General features: G+C 44.3%; 1 protein-coding gene across 4 annotated transcripts in view; it reads left to right on the forward strand.

Moving 5' to 3' along the window:
- Window positions 1-20,768, forward strand: part of SPTBN1 (spectrin beta, non-erythrocytic 1) — a 212,123-nt gene that overhangs the window by 107,957 nt on the left and 83,398 nt on the right. For all 4 annotated transcript variants that reach the window (XM_035110961.2, XM_035110965.2, XM_035110962.2 and 1 more), the window contains one exon: window positions 11,627-11,778. In XM_035110961.2, the coding sequence (XP_034966852.1) occupies window positions 11,627-11,778 (152 nt within the window). The remainder of the gene's footprint in view (window positions 1-11,626; window positions 11,779-20,768) is intronic.

Below are 20,768 nucleotides of genomic sequence, written 5' to 3' on the forward strand. Positions count from 1 at the left end.
AGACCCTGGTTTAGAATGTGGTTGGCAATTTTATCTGCGACGCCTTTATTTCAAACCCAGCGAATGCTCGCCTGGCATTGCAACAAGAGATATGCCTTTGTTTGGCAAGGAGGCATCAGACTCCAAAAGTGTATTAGCATGAGGCACTGGGGAGAGATTTTGGGGTCACCTCAAGGCTTGATTACCACAGTGTCCTTCACGTGGGGCTGCCCTTGTACCTGCTGCAGAAGGTAACAGACTGCCGTGGTTACTCTTTTGCTGAGAGAGCAGCACTGGTTCCAGTTTGCTGGCATATTTCAAGGTTCTTGTGCCTCAAACGGCTTGGGACCGAAAGACCTAATCCCTTATGCTCCTGAGGTCTTCTGATGGGCCCCTTTGGATGGTCTTCCCCTGTGCCCCTGAGGTTCAGTCGGCCTTCATCAGGGATCAAGGCTTTAGCGTGGCTGGCCCTGCCTGTGGAACTCCTTGCCAATAGAAGTCCAGTGGGAGTACCCCCTGCTTTTCTTTTAGACACCCATTTCAAAACCACACGGCTTCGATAGGTCTTTGGAATGTGAATGTTTTTACGTTGCACATGCTTCCTACGATAGTGCAGCTTCTTCTTCTTCTTCTTGTTGTTGTTGTTGTTGTTGTTGTTGTTGTTGTGTCGTTTAGTCGTGTCCGACTCTTCGTGACCCCATGGACCATAGCACGCCAGGCACTCCTGTCTTCCACTGCCTCCCGCAGTTTGGTCAAACTCATGTTTGTAGCTTCGAGAACACTATCCAACCATCTCATCCTCTGTCGTCCCCTTCTCCTTGTGCCCTCCATCTTTCCCAACATCAGGGTCTTTTCCAGGGAGTCTTCTCTTCTCATGAGGTGGCCAAAGTATTGGAGCCTCAGCTTCAGGTTCTGTCCTTCCAGTGAGCACTCGGGACTGATTTCCTTCAGAATGGATAGGTTTGATCTTCTTGCAGTCCATGGGACTCTCAGGAGTCTCCTCCAGCACCATAATTCAAAAGCACCAGCCTTCTTTATGGTCCAGCTCTCACTTCCATACATCACCACTGGGAAAACCATAGCTTTAACTATACGGACCTTTTTTGGCTTTAACTACACGGACCTGGAGAAGGAACCGGCAAGCCATTCCAGTATCCCTGCCAAGACAACAGGCATATAAAAGTGCAGCTTAGATGTATTTAAATAAATAGATAGCTCTGTGCTCCCCGATCTGCACCCTTCACACTCTGCTGTTCATTTGGTATAAATGAGCATGTTCAGGGCCGACCAAAAGACATTTTCTGACTGAGATATTTCCCCCATTCCATGTATGAAAGCTGCTCTCCGGCAATGGGGCAGAGTCCCCCACCACACCTGAGGGCAGCAGGTTAGATTACTTGGCTACAGGGCAGACTCCGTGGCTCTCGCTGCTTTTCGCCCCATAGCATCTGCTGCCTGAGGTGGCTGCCTCATTCTGCCCCATGTCAGGGCCGGCCCCTGAACCCATTGAAATGAATGAGAGTGAACCGCCGAGTTGTGTGTTGTTACCTGTGGGTATAGGAAGTTGGCTTTTACTGAGTCGGACCTCTGACTCATATGGCTCAGTATTGTCCACACTGGCCGGAAGGCAGTCCAGCGATATCTGGTTCCTCAGCCTTGCAGGGCTTCAAACATTACGGCCAGCCTTCTGAATTGAGCTGAGAAACCTACTGGAATTGTTTCAATAAAAATCTCTGCTCCCGATCCCTGCTAGCCTAGTCAGTTTCTGGATGCAAATTTCCGAACAGTCTTCAAGGGCAGCCCCCATGTAAAAGTGCATTGCACCTGTAGGGACACATGTCAAATCTTGACCCAAACTCCCAAGTTACCAGCCCTTTATTTGGACAGCTTATTTGCGTCCTCTGGCGTTTCCACCTAGTGGAAGTGGCTCTAGAGATAAGTCCGACTCTCTGTGTTATCAGTGCAAAACTCTAGAGAGCTACTTCCCTTTTCCTGCTGCCTGAGCTTTGTTCGATGCTCGTCCGCTATCTGACGTTTGGCTACTCCACCCATATCCTCTGGCTTTAATTAGAAATCTTCAGCGCTGGTCTCCCACCCTACCCTGCAGATACAAAGCTTTTATCCATCTGCGCAACCCCTTTAAGGCTCCTGGAGCCTTAGATGTCATGCCCAGCTAATTAATGATCAATAACAATTGCTTGTTTAATCATTTATTTACGGAAAGCGTATTTCAGCTGCTCTTCAGACAGGACGGCTCCGCTTCCGGAAGATCAGTTAAAAACAAGAGAGTCTGAACAAGAATGACCCCCCCCTCAAAATATTTTGGAATAAGAAACAAGGTTTTGTGTTAGCCCTTTTCTGGTTCTGTAAGAGTTTTGTAACTCAGTAGATGAAGAGAAATTGACCAATTCTATGAAGACCTACAACAACTTCTAGAAATGACACCAAAGAAGGATGTTCTTCTCATTACAGGGGATTGGAATGCTAAAGTAGGGAATCAAGAGATAAAAGGAACAACTGGCAAGTTTGGCCTTGGAGTTCAAAATGAAGCAGGGCAAAGGCTAATAGAGTTCTGTCAAGAGAACAAGCTGGTCATCACAAACACTCTCTTCCAACAACACAAGAGACGACTCTACACATGGATATCACCAAATGGGCAGCATCGAAATCAGATTGATTATATTCTCTGCAGCCAAAGATGGAGAAGCTCTATACAGTCAGCAAAAACAAGACCTGGAGCTGACTGTAACTCAGATCATCAGCTTCTTATAGCAAAATTCCAGCTTAAACTGAAGAAAGTAGGAAAAACCACTGGGCCAGTAAGATACAATCTGAATCAAATCCCTTATGAATACACAGTGGAAGTGAGGAACAGGTTTAAGGATTTAGATTTGGTGGACAGAGTGCCTGAAGAACTATGGATGGAGGCTCGTAACATTATACAGGAGGCAGCAACGAAAACCATCCCAAGGAAAAGGAAATGCAAGAAAGCAAAATGGCTATCCAACGAGGCCTTACAAATAGCGGAGGAGAGGAGGCAAGCAAAATGCAAGGGAGATAGGGAAAGATACAGGAAACTGAATGCAGATTTCCAAAAAACAGCAAGGAGAGACAAGAGGGTCTTCTTAAATGAGCAATGCAAAGAAATAGAGGAAAACAATAGAATGGGGAAAACCAGAGATCTGTTCAAGAAAATTGGAGATATGAAAGGAACATTTCGTACAAAGATTACCATAATCAAGGACAAAAGTGGTAAGGACCTAACAGAAGCAGAAGACATCAAGAAGAGGTGGCAAGAATACACAGAGGAATTATACCAGAAAGATATGGAGGTCTCATACACCCCAGGTAGTGTGGTTGCTGACCTTGAGCCAGACATCTTGGAGAGTGAAGTCAAATGGGCCTTAGAAAGCATTGCTAATAACAAGGCCAGTGGAAGTGATGATATTCCAGCTGAACTATTTAAAATTTTAAAAGATGATGCTGTTAAGGTGCTACACCCAATATGCCAGCAAGTTTGGAAAACTCAGCAATGGCCAGAGGATTGGAGAAGATCAGTCTACATCCCAATTCCAAAGAAGGGCAGTGCCAAAGAATGCTCCAACTACCGCACAATTGCGCTCATTTCACACGCTAGCAAGGTTATGCTTAAAATTCTACAAGGCAGGCTTAAGCAGTATGTGGACCGAGAACTCCCAGAAGTGCAAGCTGGATTTCGAAAGGGCAGAGGAACCAGAGACCAAATAGCAAACATGCGCTGGATTATGGAGAAAGCTAGAGAGTTCCAGAAAAACGTCTACTTCTGCTTCATTGACTATGCAAAAGCCTTTGACTGTGTCGACCACAGCAAACTATGGCAAGTTCTTAAAGAAATGGGAGTGCCTGATCACCTCATCTGTCTCCTGAGAAATCTCTATGTGGGACAAGAAGCTACAGTTAGAACTGGATATGGAACAACTGATTGGTTCAAAATTGGGAAAGGAGTACGACAAGGTTGTATATTGTCTCCCTGCTTATTTAACTTATATGCAGAATTCATCATGCGAAAGGCTGGACTAGATGAATCCCAAGCCGGAATTAAGATTGCCGGAAGAAATATCAACAACCTCAGATATGCAGATGACACAACCTTGATGGCAGAAAGCGAGGAGGAATTAAAGAACCTTTTAATGAGGGTGAAAGAGGAGAGCGCAAAATATGGTCTGAAGCTCAACATCAAAAAAACCAAGATCATGGCCACTGGTCCCATCACCTCCTGGCAAATAGAAGGGGAAGAAATGGAGGCAGTGAGAGATTTTACTTTCTTGGGCTCCTTGATCACTGCAGATGGTGACAGCAGTCACGAAATTAAAAGACGCCTGCTTCTTGGGAGAAAAGCAATGACAAACCTAGACAGCATCTTAAAAAGCAGAGACATCACTTTGCCGACAAAGGTCCGTATAGTTAAAGCTATGGTTTTCCCAGTAGTGATGTATGGAAGTGAGAGCTGGACCATAAAGAAGGCTGATCGCCGAAGAATTGATGCTTTTGAATTATGGTGCTGGAGGAGACTCTTGAGAGTCCCATGGACTGCAAGAAGATCAAACCTATCCATTCTTAAGGAAATCAGCCCTGAGTGCTCCCTGGAAGGACAGATCGTGAAGCTGAGGCTCCAATACTTTGGCCACCTCATGAGAAGAGAAGAATCCTTGGAAAAGACCCTGATGTTGGGAAAGATTGAGGGCACTAGGAGAAGGGGACGACAGAGGACAAGATGGTTGGACAGTGTTCTCGAAGCTACGAACATGAGTTTGACCAAACTGCGGGAGGCAGTGCAAGACAGGAGTGTCTGGCGTGCTATGGTCCATGGGGTCACGAAGAGTCGGACACGACTAAACGACTAAACAACAACAGATGAAGAGAAGGGACCCAGGTGGCGCTATGGGTTAAACCACTGAGCCTAGGGCTTGCTGATCAGAAGGTCGGCGGTTCGGATCCCTGTGACGGGGTGAGCTCCCGTTGCTTGGTCCCAGCTCCTGCCAACCTAGCAGTTCGAAAGCACATTAAAATGCAAGTAGATAAATAGGAACCGCTACAGCGGGAAGGTAAACGGCGTTTCCATGTGCTGCTCTGGTTTGCCAGAAGCGGCTTTGTCTTGCTGGCCACATGACCTGGAAGCTATACGCCGGCTCCCTCGGCCAATAATGCGAGATGAGCGCGCAACCCCAGAGTCGGTCACGACTGGACCTAATGGTCAGGGGTCCCTTTACCTTTTACCTTTTAGATGAAGAGAAGGGCAAATGTTATTTCCAACGACAATTTTTTTTTTTGCGGGTTCCCCTCCACCCCGGTATCTGTTTTACCACAGATGATCTCGTCTTTCCTACTCACTTTATTAAATATCATCACAAGGATTCTCCTCACCTGTCTTATTTTCTCTGGTATTCATAATGTCAATTGCCGTGTAAACCAATCTTGAAAGCAATAAACCTAACCTTAAGAAAACCGTTCTTTGCCTGCAGGTTTGTAATCTAAAGGACGCAGCACAAAAGGAAAGAGGGAAGGGGAAGAAAGAGGAAAAACATACAAACGGGCAGAGCAGGTGTCTCCTTGAAAAGTGGGCATTTCGGGGTGGTGGTGGAGTGCAACCAGTTTTAATTCAGAAAAAAAAGTGTCTCGGAGGTCTTGAAAACACAGGAAGCTTCCTGACGCAGGCTCAGACCACAGGTCCATCTAGCTCAATATTGTCTGCACTGACTGGCAGTGGCGTTCCAGGTCTTCAGACAGCAGTTTCTCCAAGCTGTAACCTGAAGATGCTGGGGATGGAATCCGAAAAGCTCATGCATGTGAAGCAGGTGTCATACCGCTGAGCTGCACATGCTCCTGATAAATGCTGGAAACTGCTTTTTCAGGTCAGTCTTGTCTGCCCAGCTAGCCTAGTCTCGTCTTCTCCGGCCAGCAGTGGCTCTCCAGGGTCTCAGGTTTCCCGATACCTGACACTTTTTAAAACCAGAGATTCCAAACCCTTTCTGCCTGCAAAAGCACATTCAGCGCACGGGAGCTATGGAGCCTTGCAGTCTCGAGCTGTAAAATAGCTTTGTTCATAACCCCGCAAAATGAAAGAAAAGAAGGAAAAGACGGCTGTCCAGCTGGTTAAAGTATGGATGGTGCTGATAAAGCCAAGATTTCAGGTTTGATCCTCGTATGGTACAGCAGCGTATTCCTGCATCCAGGGGGTTGGGCTAGATGATCCTCAGGGTCCCTTCCAACGCTACAATTCTATGTTTTTTTTAATAATCAATTTTTTATTTCTACTTTTCAAGTTTATACATTTCACTAATTTTATACATGTCAACAATTTTACAATCATTTTAACATTTCAAAACTTGACTTCCTCCCCCCACTTTCTGTGGTTCCTAAAATTTATTTTTTATATCCTCTGCATATCCAAATTTATTTGCTCATTTATTCATCTACTTTAAATACATACTCTTATAAAACTGCAGGCTATTACAATAATCCCGCCAATGTTCTTATCTGTTTACAATTTATCTGTAAATATTCAACAAACCATTTTCATTCTTTTATAAAAAGTTTGTTATCTGGATTTCTTATTATTCCCGGTAAGTTTTGCCATTTTTGCGTATTCCATAAGTTTTTGTATCCATTCTTCCTTTGCTGCGACTTCTGCTTCTTTCCATTTGGGGGCGGGTAACATTCCAGCCACTGTAGTAGCATCCATGAATAACCAACCACCTGTACATTTTAGGTGGTTCTGTCCTATAATTCTCAAAGGAAAAGCTTCTATGGTTCTCTGTCTTGCTTTTGTGGGGCTGATCTCTTGCAGCAGTTGGAGGAAACTGGGTTTCCCTGATCTGGCAACCTACTTGGGTCGGATCCCCAACATCTTCCATTTAAATCACTCTTATGCTACTTCAACAGCCGCAGGGAACCTTGGGAACTGTAGTTTGTTACGGGTCTTGAGAATTGTAGTTCTGTAGTTCTTGATGGTCAACCTGAAAGCCCCATTTGCTCTCTTTTTTTTCGGGTTCTTTATCTTTAAATGGGAGTTGGACTGTATAACTTTTTGGCTGGTTAGAGTACTGTTCTCTGATAGCCCTTCAGGTCGAAGACCAGCCTCTGTAAAGCAGGTGATGAAGATATGTCCATTGTACCTTTCATGGAATTGTCAAGCTGAGATGTCCACCTAGTTATTGGAATGAGGAAGGGAGGGAAATGCTCCTTAGGTGCAGCAGAACTTTGCAGAGTTGCACCAAAGTTTCCAGAGCTCTGTGTTTGCTTTTACAAAGATTGCATTTCAATAAACTGTTCTTTTTTGGAAAGGTGGGTGGGTGAAGGAAAGCACAACTTCAGCCCTCTAAGAAGGCATGTGACTGTTTAGTTATCCTTCTTGCATTTTCTTTTTTCCCCTTTTCCCCTTTTTGATAACATTTTATTACAGTAATTCTCCAGAAATAACAACAAAAACACCACAAACCAATTTTTAACCATAATTTTTGCTTGACTCCCCCTCTTGGTTCCATTGTTTAGTACTCGTTCACGCACGTCCTTAAAACCTTATATTCTTAATAATCCAATTTTAAACATTCATCTTATTACAAGTGACATTTAAAGTTATACTAATGTAAAACACTATACACAAAGCTTAAAAGATATGATGCATTAAACATTCCTCCCCTCCCCCCAAGTCCTCTTTCTTTCTTGGGTTTCAAGTTAACTGATTTGTCCAGCATAGTTCAATAATTTATTTTGCCAGTATTCTTTATAGTCTTTTGCGGATGCTTCGTTCACTCTTAAGTACAGGAACAAAGTCTTTCGTTCAATAAACCCATCAAGACCCGTTCATCACCCTTGTTGCATTTTCAAACCCCAGTGGTTTGGTAGGGAAAATTGTCCGTTCGATTTATGTGCTTGAAAGTGGCGAGAGACTACGGCGAGACTTTTCAGGGGTTGTGAAACTCTCAAACAGAAACGGCCAGCTGCCGTTTCCACTCCACGGCAAACGGACACAACCTTCTTGAAATCCGCTCGGCGAAGGTCGGCCCGTACAATGCTCTCATGGCCCGACGATGCCCCTGCGATGCGGGTTAGCCTGTGTATTTGGAACACGCTCAGTTTATACAGAGCAGCCAGGGAGATTCTCCTTACTTGCTGAATGAGCTGGAGAACTTTTCCGTGAACACAGCTGGGACTCCTCTTCCTTGCATTGCAATGCATGTTTTACTTCAGGGAAGCCTGCAGACAGTCCCTGAGCAGGCACGGTTTTTCACATCTTGCCTAAAAACATGGAAATGTGAAATTAGGGGAAGTAAAATAACAGGGGAAATAGCTGAGTTAAAAAAAAAAACACCCCATGCATTTAATATTCTGCGCAGGAAATTGGGAAATAAATGACATCCTTAAGGCACTATTCATTTAGAGCCTCTCCAGATGACCTTTTTTAGTGAGTATTCATCCAAATTTGCTTTCACAAAGTTTAGCTAGATTCTATCCGGTCTGCACTGAACATTTGTTTTGATTTGTTTGTGCACTCATCCTGCTTTGCTTAGGTAGTATGTCTAATTCTTCCTGATAGTCATTTGCTCATCCCACGCTTCCCAGCGCATTTGCCTGAAACTTTTTCAAACTACGTACAAAAAGTCATTTTTAATTTTTTTCTTTAAAAGCGGATTTGTTATGCTAGGGGTGACAGAACACTTTAATCCAGCATAAATGTGAAAACTCAAAATTCTGGTATTGGCTCAACTTCTTCCAGCAAAATACTGTCCGTCTGGACTCCAGGCAACCTTTCCATGGCAATTTATCCATATTTTGGCAGGCATAAATAAGAGTTTTCTATCCTTTTGTGAGTCTCTATTGCCTTACTTAATTTTCTCATGGATGGTGGAGGACAGCAACCAAATTTGCCAGTGGAGTTCTTTTTAATGCTTGATATTTTACTATGTTTTTATATATGCTGTAAGCTGCCCAGAGTGGCTGGGGAAACCCAACCAGATGGGTGGGATATAAATAAGAGGTGATGATGATGATGATGATGATGTTCAAAGAGGGCTTGCCTCTTTGCTGGCCCATTGAACACAGGACATCTGCATAACTGTGCCCACTACTCAGGAGATTTTTCAAAATTTCCGTTCCATTCCAGTTATGAATTACTTCCTGTGAGGCACCTCAAAGGCAATTTAACAGCATGACCTTCAGCAATAAAAACATATATTAAACTATTGTGTATTTTAAAATGATTTCATATCCAAGACAGTTATAGACGGGGTAAAAAAAAAATTAAATCAACTGTGGATTAAATATTTATATACATACTGCTGCTGGTTCTAAATAACTGGGTGAGAAAGATTCCTGTTAACTTTTCAGAGATGATAGCAAACAATGAGGTTACGCCACACTCATACAAGGACAACTCAATGCCACTTGTTCATTGGTACTTTGGCTTTGCAGTATTGTGCTTTGCTAAAATGAGGTTTGCGCTTTCTAGCAAAGGGGATCACCTCCCTGTTCTGTTTGCCCGAATCATTTAAACCTCTCCAGCCTCCACTTGGATATTTCACATTCCAGTGCTGCAACAGAAGTAAAGTTGGGTGTACTTTGTAATTACGAGGCAACAGTCACAGCAGCAAGAAGAATGGAGACTTAAAACACACACACACACACACACACAGAAAGTGATGTCACAGAGCAAAGGTCTGTAGTGTATTGAAGCTGGAGGTTAGCAACAAACAAGAAGTCTAATAACTCTGCCACACCTCAAACGGAAGGCCAGGGCTTCTTTGATCGAATGCTTCACTATAGAGAGCTTCCCTTTTTTACATGGAAAACTGGAGCTACATTTCACACATTTAAAGCCCTGTGATACCGCTTTAAACAATCATGGCTTCCCCCAAAGCATTCTGGGAACCGTAGTTTGTCAAGGGTGCTGTGAAGAGAATTAAGTGTCAACAACACCCTTAACCAAACTACAACTCCCAGAATTCTTTGGGGGAAAAGCCATGACTGAAAGGTATTGTGCTTTAAATGGATGGTGGAGGTGCGGCCTAGAACATGTGTTCCTGGCTTCCATGTTTACATGTGCAGGAAACTCTTGTTCTCATGTGGAGGAGCATTCATTTATGTGTCAACCTTCCCCTCCAGCCTGAAGTAGGTACCTTGTTCACAAAGACACCTGAGGGCTGAAATATACTTCCTGTAAATGCTTGAAATGGTTGGCTGTGAGGATATGTGTTTGGGGTTTGTTTGTTTTAAAATATGTTTTCAATTGAAAAAAGTTACTGTTTTGCTGATTGCCACCCAGGGCTCCTTTGCGAAGAAGGGCAGGATAGAAAATTAGCAATTAAATAAATGACATAGGCTGACCACCACAGCCAGACCTCTGCCTCAAGGTTTATTTGCAGTGAAAGCAAAGAATGTGGGCTCCATGGCTAGAATATAGAGGGAATTCACCTCTCCAAGCACAAATCCCTTCAAATCCCTCCCAAAGTCTTGAGTGTCCTGTGCAGATAATATTGCTACCATTATTGTGAGGGGAAATAATCACAAAAGGTCTTTAGAAAACACCAGGACTGGGAGGTCAGAGCATTGCAATTTAATTTTGAATGCATCCGAGATTGTTCTGGGCGGTGGGATCTTGCTTTGCACTGAGCTGAAGCACTGCTGTGCTCTGACAGTGGGTCTCCAAGATCTCAAACAAGGATCTTCACCAGCTCTGCTACCCGAGAACCTTCTAACACAGGCAAAAGCATGAGATAGACTGTATGCAAAGATGTGCTTTGACACAGAACTCTTTTTTATTATTATTCTCTGTATAAATATCGCCCTGTGGGGTGTTTTTTTTTGGGGGGGGGGAGAATGATTAACAAAAAATTAGAGGCAGTTGTATCAAATGGGGTTTTGCCTTGCTGTAAAGTGTTTCTACAAATCTGAATATTCTTATCTTCACTGATCCCCGCCGCTGCAGCCTTCCATGCCATAACTTATTCTGTTCCTTTAAAGATCCCACAATCCTCAGGTTTTGGGAAGTGGGTAAGAGGCAATCGTGTGCCCTGCTTTACATGAGCCGATTTTTATTTTTCAAATAAGACAGAACTGCCTCTGACTACAACCCAAGGCCACTGGGCAGTCTGAGGGTGACCTGTCTGGAGTGCTGCTTTTGTGCAACGGCAAAACAACTCTGTGTTGCCCAACAACTGGCCGTGCAAACAATTGTGAAAGTGCTGCCAAGAACTCAGCCAAAGCTGGGCCTTGTTTGCCCATGGCTTTCTGTAAAACCAGATTAACTCCAAACCTTGTGGGGCTTTAGAACCATTCATACAAATGTCCGTGTTTCTCAAACTTCCCAGGCTGTTCCTGGAGTACAACTCCCACCATCCCTAACGGTCGTTCTAGCTAGGGATGATGGGATTTGTAGCAGGTCAATAGCTCAGCTTGAATGTAGACAGCCCCAGGTCCCTCTGGGATGTGCAGTTTTATAAATCCCCGGCCAGCTGATCCAGGAAGTACCCCTGCAATTTTGGAGAGACTGCTGGGCTAGATGGACCAGGGGTGTGATCATATCATGCACTCAAAGAAGTGTCATATCAGGACGTGCTTTTATTGCATCCCTGCCTAAACTCTGCTATTCCTTTGTATGTCTTTTCACCAGATGAACGAGAGGCAGTCCAGAAGAAAACTTTCACTAAGTGGGTTAACTCTCACTTGGCACGTGTGTCCTGTAGAATTACGGACTTGTACGCCGACCTTCGCGATGGACGGATGCTTATCAAACTGCTGGAAGTTCTTTCAGGAGAGAGACTTGTAAGTGCCCATTTCCAATGTAAATCTTTATGGCATCTGTGCTGTCCCAGTTGTAACAAGAGTCTTAACTTTGCCGCAGGTTTGTTAGTTCTAAAGTCAAAGCAAGAGCATTGGGTGCCTCTCATGATATACTGAGTGTGGCCCTTGGGCAATTTCACATTAAAGTCCCGTCGTGGTTTTTGGGGGTGCTATTTCAGTTGATGTGAGTGAAATGTGCAAATTACCCTTCGTCTCGTTTTCTTTTCTTGCCGTGATTTTAACAGCAGTGAAGAGCTAAGAGGTTTAGAAAGGGTTCGCTCTGGATAATTGGGACAAGGAGAGGAAAGTGTGTTATCTGAATAAACTTCTTGTGTGTGACTCTTACCATGTAACAGCCTCTGCCAACACGACGTCCTCCAGAGGTTGTGGCACTACAACTTCCATCAGCCCTAGCAAGTGCTCACTGGGGCTGATGGGAGTTGTAGTCCAACAACATCTACTCTTTCCGGGTCATGTGGCCAGCAAGACTAAACTGCTTCTGGCACAACGGAACACCGTGACGGAAACTAGAGCACGCAGAAACGCCACAGCGGTACCTATTTATCTACTTGCACTGGCGTGCTTTCAAACTGCTAGGTTGGTAGAAGCTGGGAAAGAACAATGGGAGCTCACTCCATTGTGGGGATTCGAACAGCCAACCTTCCAATCGACAAGTCCAAGAGGCTCAGTGGTTTAGACCTCAGCACCACTCACATCTTTTGGCGCCAGCCTTTCAAGATACATTTTCTGTGGCCCAGAAATCCATAGTTCCAGCTAGGGAAAGCAAAGCTGTCAGCCCCAATTGCTTAACCACCACAAATGGGTACGGGGACAAGTGAGCTTGGTATTGAAGGACAAATTCATTGACTGACAGGTTGTTGCTCCTAAAGATGAGGTGGTGGACTATCAAACTCCTTGGTCTGTTCCAGTGGTGCTCCTTCTGTGTTCTCATGTGCACACAAGTGGCGCCTTTGCTGCCACTATTTTGCAGGAGGAGTTCACTAAATTTAGTGTCGTGCAACTGAAGTGGATAAAAAAAGATTCACTGCCCTAGCGCAACAAGCCCAGTTTAAAAACAAACAAACAGCTTTTTTTTTTTGCAAAGTACGGGGAAATGCAGTGAAAAGTGGAAAGACATATAAACTCTTCACAAGGAGATCAGGACGAATGTTCCTTGTCGTATACCCACACAGGACAGCTGCATATTCCTGCATTGCAGGGGGTTGGACTAGATGATCCTCAGGGTCCCTTCCAATTTGATTCTACGATTCTTTGAAATCAGAATGGATGATAAATAAAGGCTGCATTTGGGCCACACCCATTCCATACATTTAAGCACTATATTGCACTGCTTTAACAGTCATGGCTTCCCCCCAAAGAATCCTGGGAATTGTAGTTTGTTAACAGTGCCAAAAGTTGTTAGGAGACCTCTGTTCCCCTCAGGGAGCTACGCTTCCCAGCCTTTGAGCTTCAACAGCCTGCAACACCCCATGATTCACTTGCAATATTTATGAACACAATTGGTTCCGGAAGTCTGTTCATAAACTGAAGCGAACTTTCCCATTGAAAGTAATGGAAAGTGGATTAATCCATTCCAGACAGGTCCGCAGAGTACTCAACCTGAAGTGTACTTAACCCGAAGCATGGGTGTAATTGGTTCCGGAAGTCTGTTCATAAACTGAAGCGTTCATAAACTGAAGCGAACTTTCCCATTGAAAGTAATGGAAAGTGAATTAATCCGTTCCAGATGGGTCTGTGGTGTTCATAAACCGAAAATTTCATAAACCGAGGTGTTCATAAACCGAGGTTCCACTGTACTTGCGTTTGGCTGTATTTGTGTGAGGCTCCGAAGACTTGATTTTTATAATACACAGTAGGTGCTTCCTAGCCTGGTTGCCTTGACTTTAGAAGGAACACAACTCCAGCAATCTCTGTGCAAAGAGCTCTCATTCTGACACACCTTCCACTGCAAACAAACATCCAGATAAAGTGGTTTGCAAAGGCCTTGAGATAATTGCATGCATTCCGAAGTATGTTAGCAGGATTAGCTTTTAAATCTCGTTTGCTGAACCCTCTCCTGCTTATGTTTCTTTTTCGTCTGCACATGCTAATAGTTGTTTTGAGTTAAGCATTGGTGATCCCACTGCCACACTCGATGGGTAGGATCATGGCTAAAGCCAAGGGAGCCTTCTAGGATTTTGCAGTCCAGAATTTAAGCCGTCACCCAAGGGCCATTTCCAACTGATTGCTTTTGGGAAATGTGTCTGCAGAAGCAGCCATAAAATGGCTCACATCTGGTGCCTCAGAAGACCAGAATGGGTGGGTGGGAATATAAGCCACAGTAAAAATAAAATAAAAGCTACAGTTCACAACTCCACTTAAGCATTCCTGCATCCACACACATGTTCCTGTTGGGCCATTATTTCCTTATTTATTCTGAACATTTTTGCCCTGCTCTCCAGCCCCCAAAAAGTTTCCCTGATTGGTGTACATGTAAACAAATTAAAACAAGACAATCCCTACTGTAGGCTTACAAGCTAAAAAACACCCACGTGGCACACAAGGGAAACGGGGCATGGAGGGAAGAGCAGGGGAAACAAGCAACAGGCACCAATTCTTTAGTTGTAGTTTTTTAAAATGACCAACTGGAACAGAAAAGAGCCGAGGGGCAGGAGGAGCCCCATGGGGCTGGTCTTCCAGTAAAGCTGATTGAATAAATCCTGCTTTCCATCTCTCCCACTGAGGCAGCCTGATGGTATTATTATTATTATTATTATTATTATTATTATTATTATTATTATTATTACTACATACATACATACATACATACATACATACATGCCCTGCCCATCTGGCTGGGTTTCCCCAGCCACTCTGGGCGGCTCCCAACAGAATATTAAAAACACTATAAAACATCAAACAGTAAAAACTTCCCCAAACAGGGCTGCTTTCAGATGTCTTCTAAAAGTCAGATAGTTGTTTATCTCCTTGACATCTGAAGGAACGGTGTTCCACAGGGTGGGCACCACTGCCCAGAAGGCCCTCTGCCTGGTTCCCCGTAACCTCACTTCTCACAGTGAGGGAACTTCCAGAAGGCCCTCAGTGCTGGACCTCAGTGTCCGGGCTGAACGATGGGGATGGAGACGCTCCTTCAGGTATACTGCTTCAAAGGTCAGCACCAACACTTTGAATTGTGCTTGGAAACGTACTGGAAGCCAAAGTAGGTCTTTCAAGACCGGTGTTATATGATCTTGGCGGCCACTCCCAGTCACCAGTCTAGTTGCCGCGTTCTGGATTAGCTGTAGTTTCCGGGTCACCTTTAAAGGCAGCCCCACGTAGAGCGCATTGCAGTAGTCCAAGCAGGAGATCACCAGAGCATGGACCACTCTTGCGAGACAGTCTGCAGGCAGGTAGGGTCTCTGCCTGCATACCAGATGGAGCTGGTAGACAGCTGTCTTGGACACAGAATTGACCTGCACCTCCATGGACAGCTGTGAGTCCAGGCAACAGTCGAGGGAGAGAAGACCTCTCTCAAAATCAACCTTCTCTATCCACCAAAACCCTCTACAGAGGGTCGGGAGGTGGCTGTTGAACAGTGGAGACTGTTCATAAGACTCCAGTCAGGAGGTGAGGCAGGGGGCTCACCTGAAATTGAATGGAGGGATGTCACTCCAGTGGAGACAGCTGAAAACAGATCAATGACATGCTATGGTTTGCTTGGAAAAAAGACACATCTTTTTCAGGTTTTTAGTTTTTCCCCTTTCCCTTTTGTTTCCTGCTGGGTTTTTTAAATGTATGTGTTTGTTATTGTAAGTTGCTTTGAGTTTTTGTAACAAAAGTGACTTGAGTGTTAAATAAATACTGTAATAATTCAACAATAATAATCCATTCATTTATTCCACAATATTAAAAGGTGGGGCGGGGAGAACGCAGCTTCAAATTGATGAGAATGTTTGCTCAAAGTACAAAAGGGAAAATGAGAGAGACCGAGAGACTGAAGAATCAGTTGTCCATATTGTTGCACACAGAATAAGACGTAAATGTGTGAAATGTTCTCCACGGTCCAGAAAATTGGAATAAGATAATGATGATGGAGGAGAAGTCACTTCTAATTTCCTCCTCTTGCGCTTGGAGGAAAGGAAGGAGCACCCAAATCATGGTTTGCAAGATCACCTGAATGCAATTTAATGCTCCTTAGCTGGTTTTTAAATGCAGCAGAGTATAGTAGGTATTATTTTACCTCTCAAGTTCTGGATCTTGAAAGGGAAGTTTCTAATCGCAACTTTGCACTCCTCTTTATTTGATACAGGGATTGGATTGCCGTTACGTGCCGCGAAAATGTCCCCGTGTAACTCAGCGAGCGCTTTAGGGACATAAATATTAAAACACGCAGTAAACATGACAGTATAGAAGCACGAGCAATATCCCTTCACCTGATTACAAACATTAAACACTTCTGTTACCGCTCCATACAGCACAGCTCCCAGTGACCAGGAATGACTCCTGGCCCTATGAAGAGGGGTTTGAATGTGGGATATGGAGGGAGAAGGTGCAGAGGGGAGATGGAGAAGAGAAAGATCTTTGGGGCAAGCTGCCTTCCTCTTGTGCAGCCCCAACAAGTATATTACGGCATGGAATATGGTAGGCAAATACAAGGTTATTGGCACCTTAAACTTGGCTGATCTCCCGGTCCAAGTAGATAGCTTAGTTGGGTAGAGGGTGATGCTGATAACACCAAGGTTTCAGGTTCGATCCTCATATGGGACAGCAGCATATTCCTGCATTGCAGGGGGTTGGACTAGATGATCCTCAGGGTCCCTTCCAACTCTACAATTTTATGAATGGAGCTGCTGCCATTATGGGGAATGCGGGTACGTGAAAGAAGAGTATACGAATGCACCCCATTTTATTTTTTCTACATTGATATCCTTTCCACTGCTTAGCAAATCCATGAAAGTTTACCTTTATTATTTTTAAAAGATGTTTCCTTGCACAACTTCTTTGTTGTGGTCCAAATCCAAAAGTGTTTCAGGAAAGTGAAGGTGGATCACTTTCGCCCTAGGGGAAATAAGTCAAGAGGCTATTCCTTAAAGGTCAATCTGCCAGATAATTAAAAAGTCAGAAGTGGATTATTTTCCTATTTGCAAAGTGGGAAAAGAATCCAGCTAGCGTGAAAAGGCAACAACATTTTAGGATTTCCCCCCTCCCGACAGTAATACAAACACGCCAACATGAGGCTCGTTTATATAAAACGGCACTTTTGGCTGTTCAGTGCTTTAACAATAATTCCTTTATTTTTTTCCAAAAGCCCGAAAGGTCAGCTCACATGCACATATCTTCTCTGGCGAATTTTGCCCTTTATTGCACAGAGGGAGGAAGATTAGAAGGAATTAAAGTTGCCTCGCTTTATGTGTGCCCAGCACATAACTGAGATTCTTAAACAAATATAAACACAGTGAGCGAAGGAAGCCAGTTTGCATTCCTCCCTGTCCAAACTCCCCACCCCACTTCCTCAGACTGAAGGAAGAGGAAATGTGTTTATTGTTATTTACATCAGGGAGTATCTTGCCGTAAGCCTGTGGAGTAGGTTGTTATTAACCCGGGAACAGGGGAAGAAGTTGAATCTTAACCTTCCAAGTCAAGGCCTAACATGCTACTTACGGTATCCGCTGGGTCATAGCATATCTCAAAAGCAGTCAGTTCTGTTCTGCATGAGGATTGCTTCAAAGATCCAGTTCCCCTTTATAAACACTTCATTCCCAGAAGCTAGTACAGTAACTGGGGTTGGCACTGAATGTAGACAGGGGGATCCGATGTTGTAGAGCAGAGAGTTTCTCTTATGTATTAACAGAAGCTTGCAAACAAAAGTTTGCCCAAAAAAAAAAGTCTGTGAAAGTTACTAGAGCCTAATAGCCTGTGTTTTCATGCTGGTTGTGAAGGAAGTAAACCCCCTTCGTCACAAGCAGCGTAAGAACACATCGATGACTGAGGAGGGATGGAATACTCCAATGTATTCTAATGTATACTCGCCTGAACAGGATTCTTGATCACCTATGGTGACCGGGCAAGCTTGTAGATACAATGCTGCGTTAATTAGCTGTACACAACAGTGTATTTTAAAACCTTCAGGGACCCTCTTCTACATCGACGGTTTCATCACAGGAGCCCTGCACATTGCAGAAGATTTTGGGATGCAAATTCACGTATATAGAATTGTGGCTGGGTGGGGAGGAGAGAGAAAATGAGATATTGTCTTGAAACCTAGCCAGTGCTCGGCTGTGACTACCTATTACTCTGCAGGGAAACCTGCCCGTTGTGACTGATCTAGTGAAGAAACACTCAGCACTTTCCAACGAACCCTTGTATGTTCCATGGAACAACGTTCGAAAATTCCAGTTGTCGGAGATGGGATTTTGGCAGGTACCTTGCAGGGTCTTAGCACTGCAAGTGAGAGTCAGTACTTACCAAAATTCACTCTACCCACCTAACTATTAAAGTATAGGAACCCTATCCCCTGTTGCATTGTGGTTGTTTAGTCATGTCTGACTCTTCGTGACCCCATGGCATAGCTGCCAAGTCCGGGTCCTAAAGATCCGGGATCGGCAGCGCGCGCATGACCGGAAGTTGCGTGACGCAACTTCCGGTGGCACTTCACCCTTCTATGGGCATCAGAAAATGGCGGCGCCAGTGCCGGAAGTCGCTTCCGCGCATGACCGGAAACACGTAAAAGCGACTTCCGGCGCCGGCACCGCCATTTTCTGATGCCCATAGAAGGGCGAAGCGCCAGCGGAAGTCGCGTCACGCAACTTCCGGACATGCGCGGAAGCAACTTCCGGCGCCGGCGTCGCCATTTTCTGGTGCCCATAGAAGGCCAAAGCGGCACCAGAAAAATGGCCGCCGGGAAGAAGCGAATTTAAGGGAGAATGCCGGGATTTATCAGCAAACGGGAGACCGCCGGGAAACAGTAAGAAAAAAGGGGTTTTCCCGACGGATACGGGATACTTGGCAGCTATGCCCCATGGACCATAGCACGCCAGGCACTCCTGTCTTGCCCTGCCTCCCGCAGTTTGGTCAAACTCATGCTGGTAGCTTCGAGAACACTGTCCAACCATCTTGTCCTCTGTCGTCCCCTTCTCCTAGTGCCCTCAATCTTTCCCAACATCAGGGTCTTTTCCAGGGAGTCTTCTCTTCTCATGAGGTGGCCAAAGTATTGGAGCCTCAGCTTCACGATCTGTCCTTCCAGTGAGCACTCAGGACTGATTTCTGTTGCATAGGGTGATTCTATGTCTGCTTCCTCCAATCTCATGTCCTGCAAATGTTTTGGACTGCAAACACCATCAGCCCCAGCCATCTTGGCCAATCGTCAGGGATTATGGGAGCTGTAGTCCACAGTATCTGGAGGACATCAGTTTGAGGAAAGATGTTCCAGGTATGAATAGTGTCCATTGTGAAATCGTTCTTACTTCCTCCAGTTCTAGAGGTTGAAGCACGAATAGACAAAAGAAGAAATTTCCTCTTACTTTGCTTCCAAGTACCTTCTGGGTTCAATTCTAACTAAGTTCATTTCCACAAGCCTCCACTATTTGCCAGAAAGTTGGAGCGGAAGATTTGGGCTCCTAATTAACTTGATGAAAATATTTTGAAGTCGCAAAAGCTAGGTCCTCTGAAAAATATTGTTTCTCTATATTTAGGGTGGAAAATATATACAGCTGGGTTGCACAGTTAATCACTGAGCAACATTATGAAGTTAATCATTTTTAGTCCTGTTTCTTTTTTTAAAAAAGCAAACCACTGGCGTGCAACATTCCTGAAAAACAGTTAATTCCAGTGGTAATGGAGATGACAGGAAGTTAGATGTACTTTAAGATTTATTGTCAATATATATGAGTTTATTTAATTTTTGTTAATTTTGTATCTTTATAACAAATGTCGTAAATGTACAGTTTTTTGTGTTTTGTTGGTGCGTAAGCATAATAAGGCAAAAGAAGAAGAAGAAGAGAGAACAAAAAAAGAGAAAAACTGTTATTACCAGTGGTAGCAAATGCAATTCTGGAGGAGCAAAATCAATATTCCCTCTTTCCACAAACCAGCTGATCAGCGACAGGATGAGGAGCTCTCTGACCTGCAGATCTTAATTACCACCGGTTCTATTCCGACAGTGATAATTAAACCTTGTTTTCTCAGCAGTTACTTTCCATACCAGCTGAAAAATAACTGGCCCGGGTCATGCGTTTGCTGGCAGACTGCATTTTGCAAGAGAGCTTCCCATGAGCAGCTAGCGGTGTACTGGTCTGGGGCAGTGGGGGACCTACATTTTGGGGGCCCTGAAGCTTGAACTGTTAGGGGGGCTCCTTCACAAACAGCAACGAGGTCTAGATAACCCCTCTCATCTTCTTCAGTGGGATTTTTCCACGACAGATTGACATACCTGCACAACATCTGTGCTGCTGACTCTCAAACTTCGGGGTTGTTGAAATATACAGTGGTTCCTCGACTTACGAACTTAATCCGTTCCTAATGCACATTCGTAGGTCGAAAAGTTCGTAAGTCGAAAAGCGGTTTCCCATAGGGAAAAAAATATTCGGAAAAATTCGTATGTCGAGGAAACCACATTTAAAATTTGTAAGTCGAGGAAACAGCATTTAATACTGCCAACGGTTTCCGTTCGGATGTAGAAAAATTCGTAAGCGTGCGGCCATTTGTCCCGTTCGTAAGTCGAAAACATCGGATGTTGAGTAATTCGTTAAGTCGAGGGACCACTGTATATATAAAACAAGAAAAGAATCAATTTTAGTTGGGTGACCCATTTTTTTGTGGACTAAAGTTGCTTCTGTGGCCCCTCCGGGATTAGGGGCCCTGAAGCTTAAACTTCATTAGTTTCCTAGTAGATCCACCCTTGGGATTGGGGTCATGGGGAGTTGAAGACCCATATCTCTTTCTGGAGGATCCCAGAAATTAATTAATTTGCATCC

This window comes from Zootoca vivipara, chromosome 3 (genome assembly GCF_963506605.1).
Source record: "Zootoca vivipara chromosome 3, rZooViv1.1, whole genome shotgun sequence".
NCBI classification, from domain to species: Eukaryota; Metazoa; Chordata; class Lepidosauria; order Squamata; family Lacertidae; genus Zootoca; species Zootoca vivipara.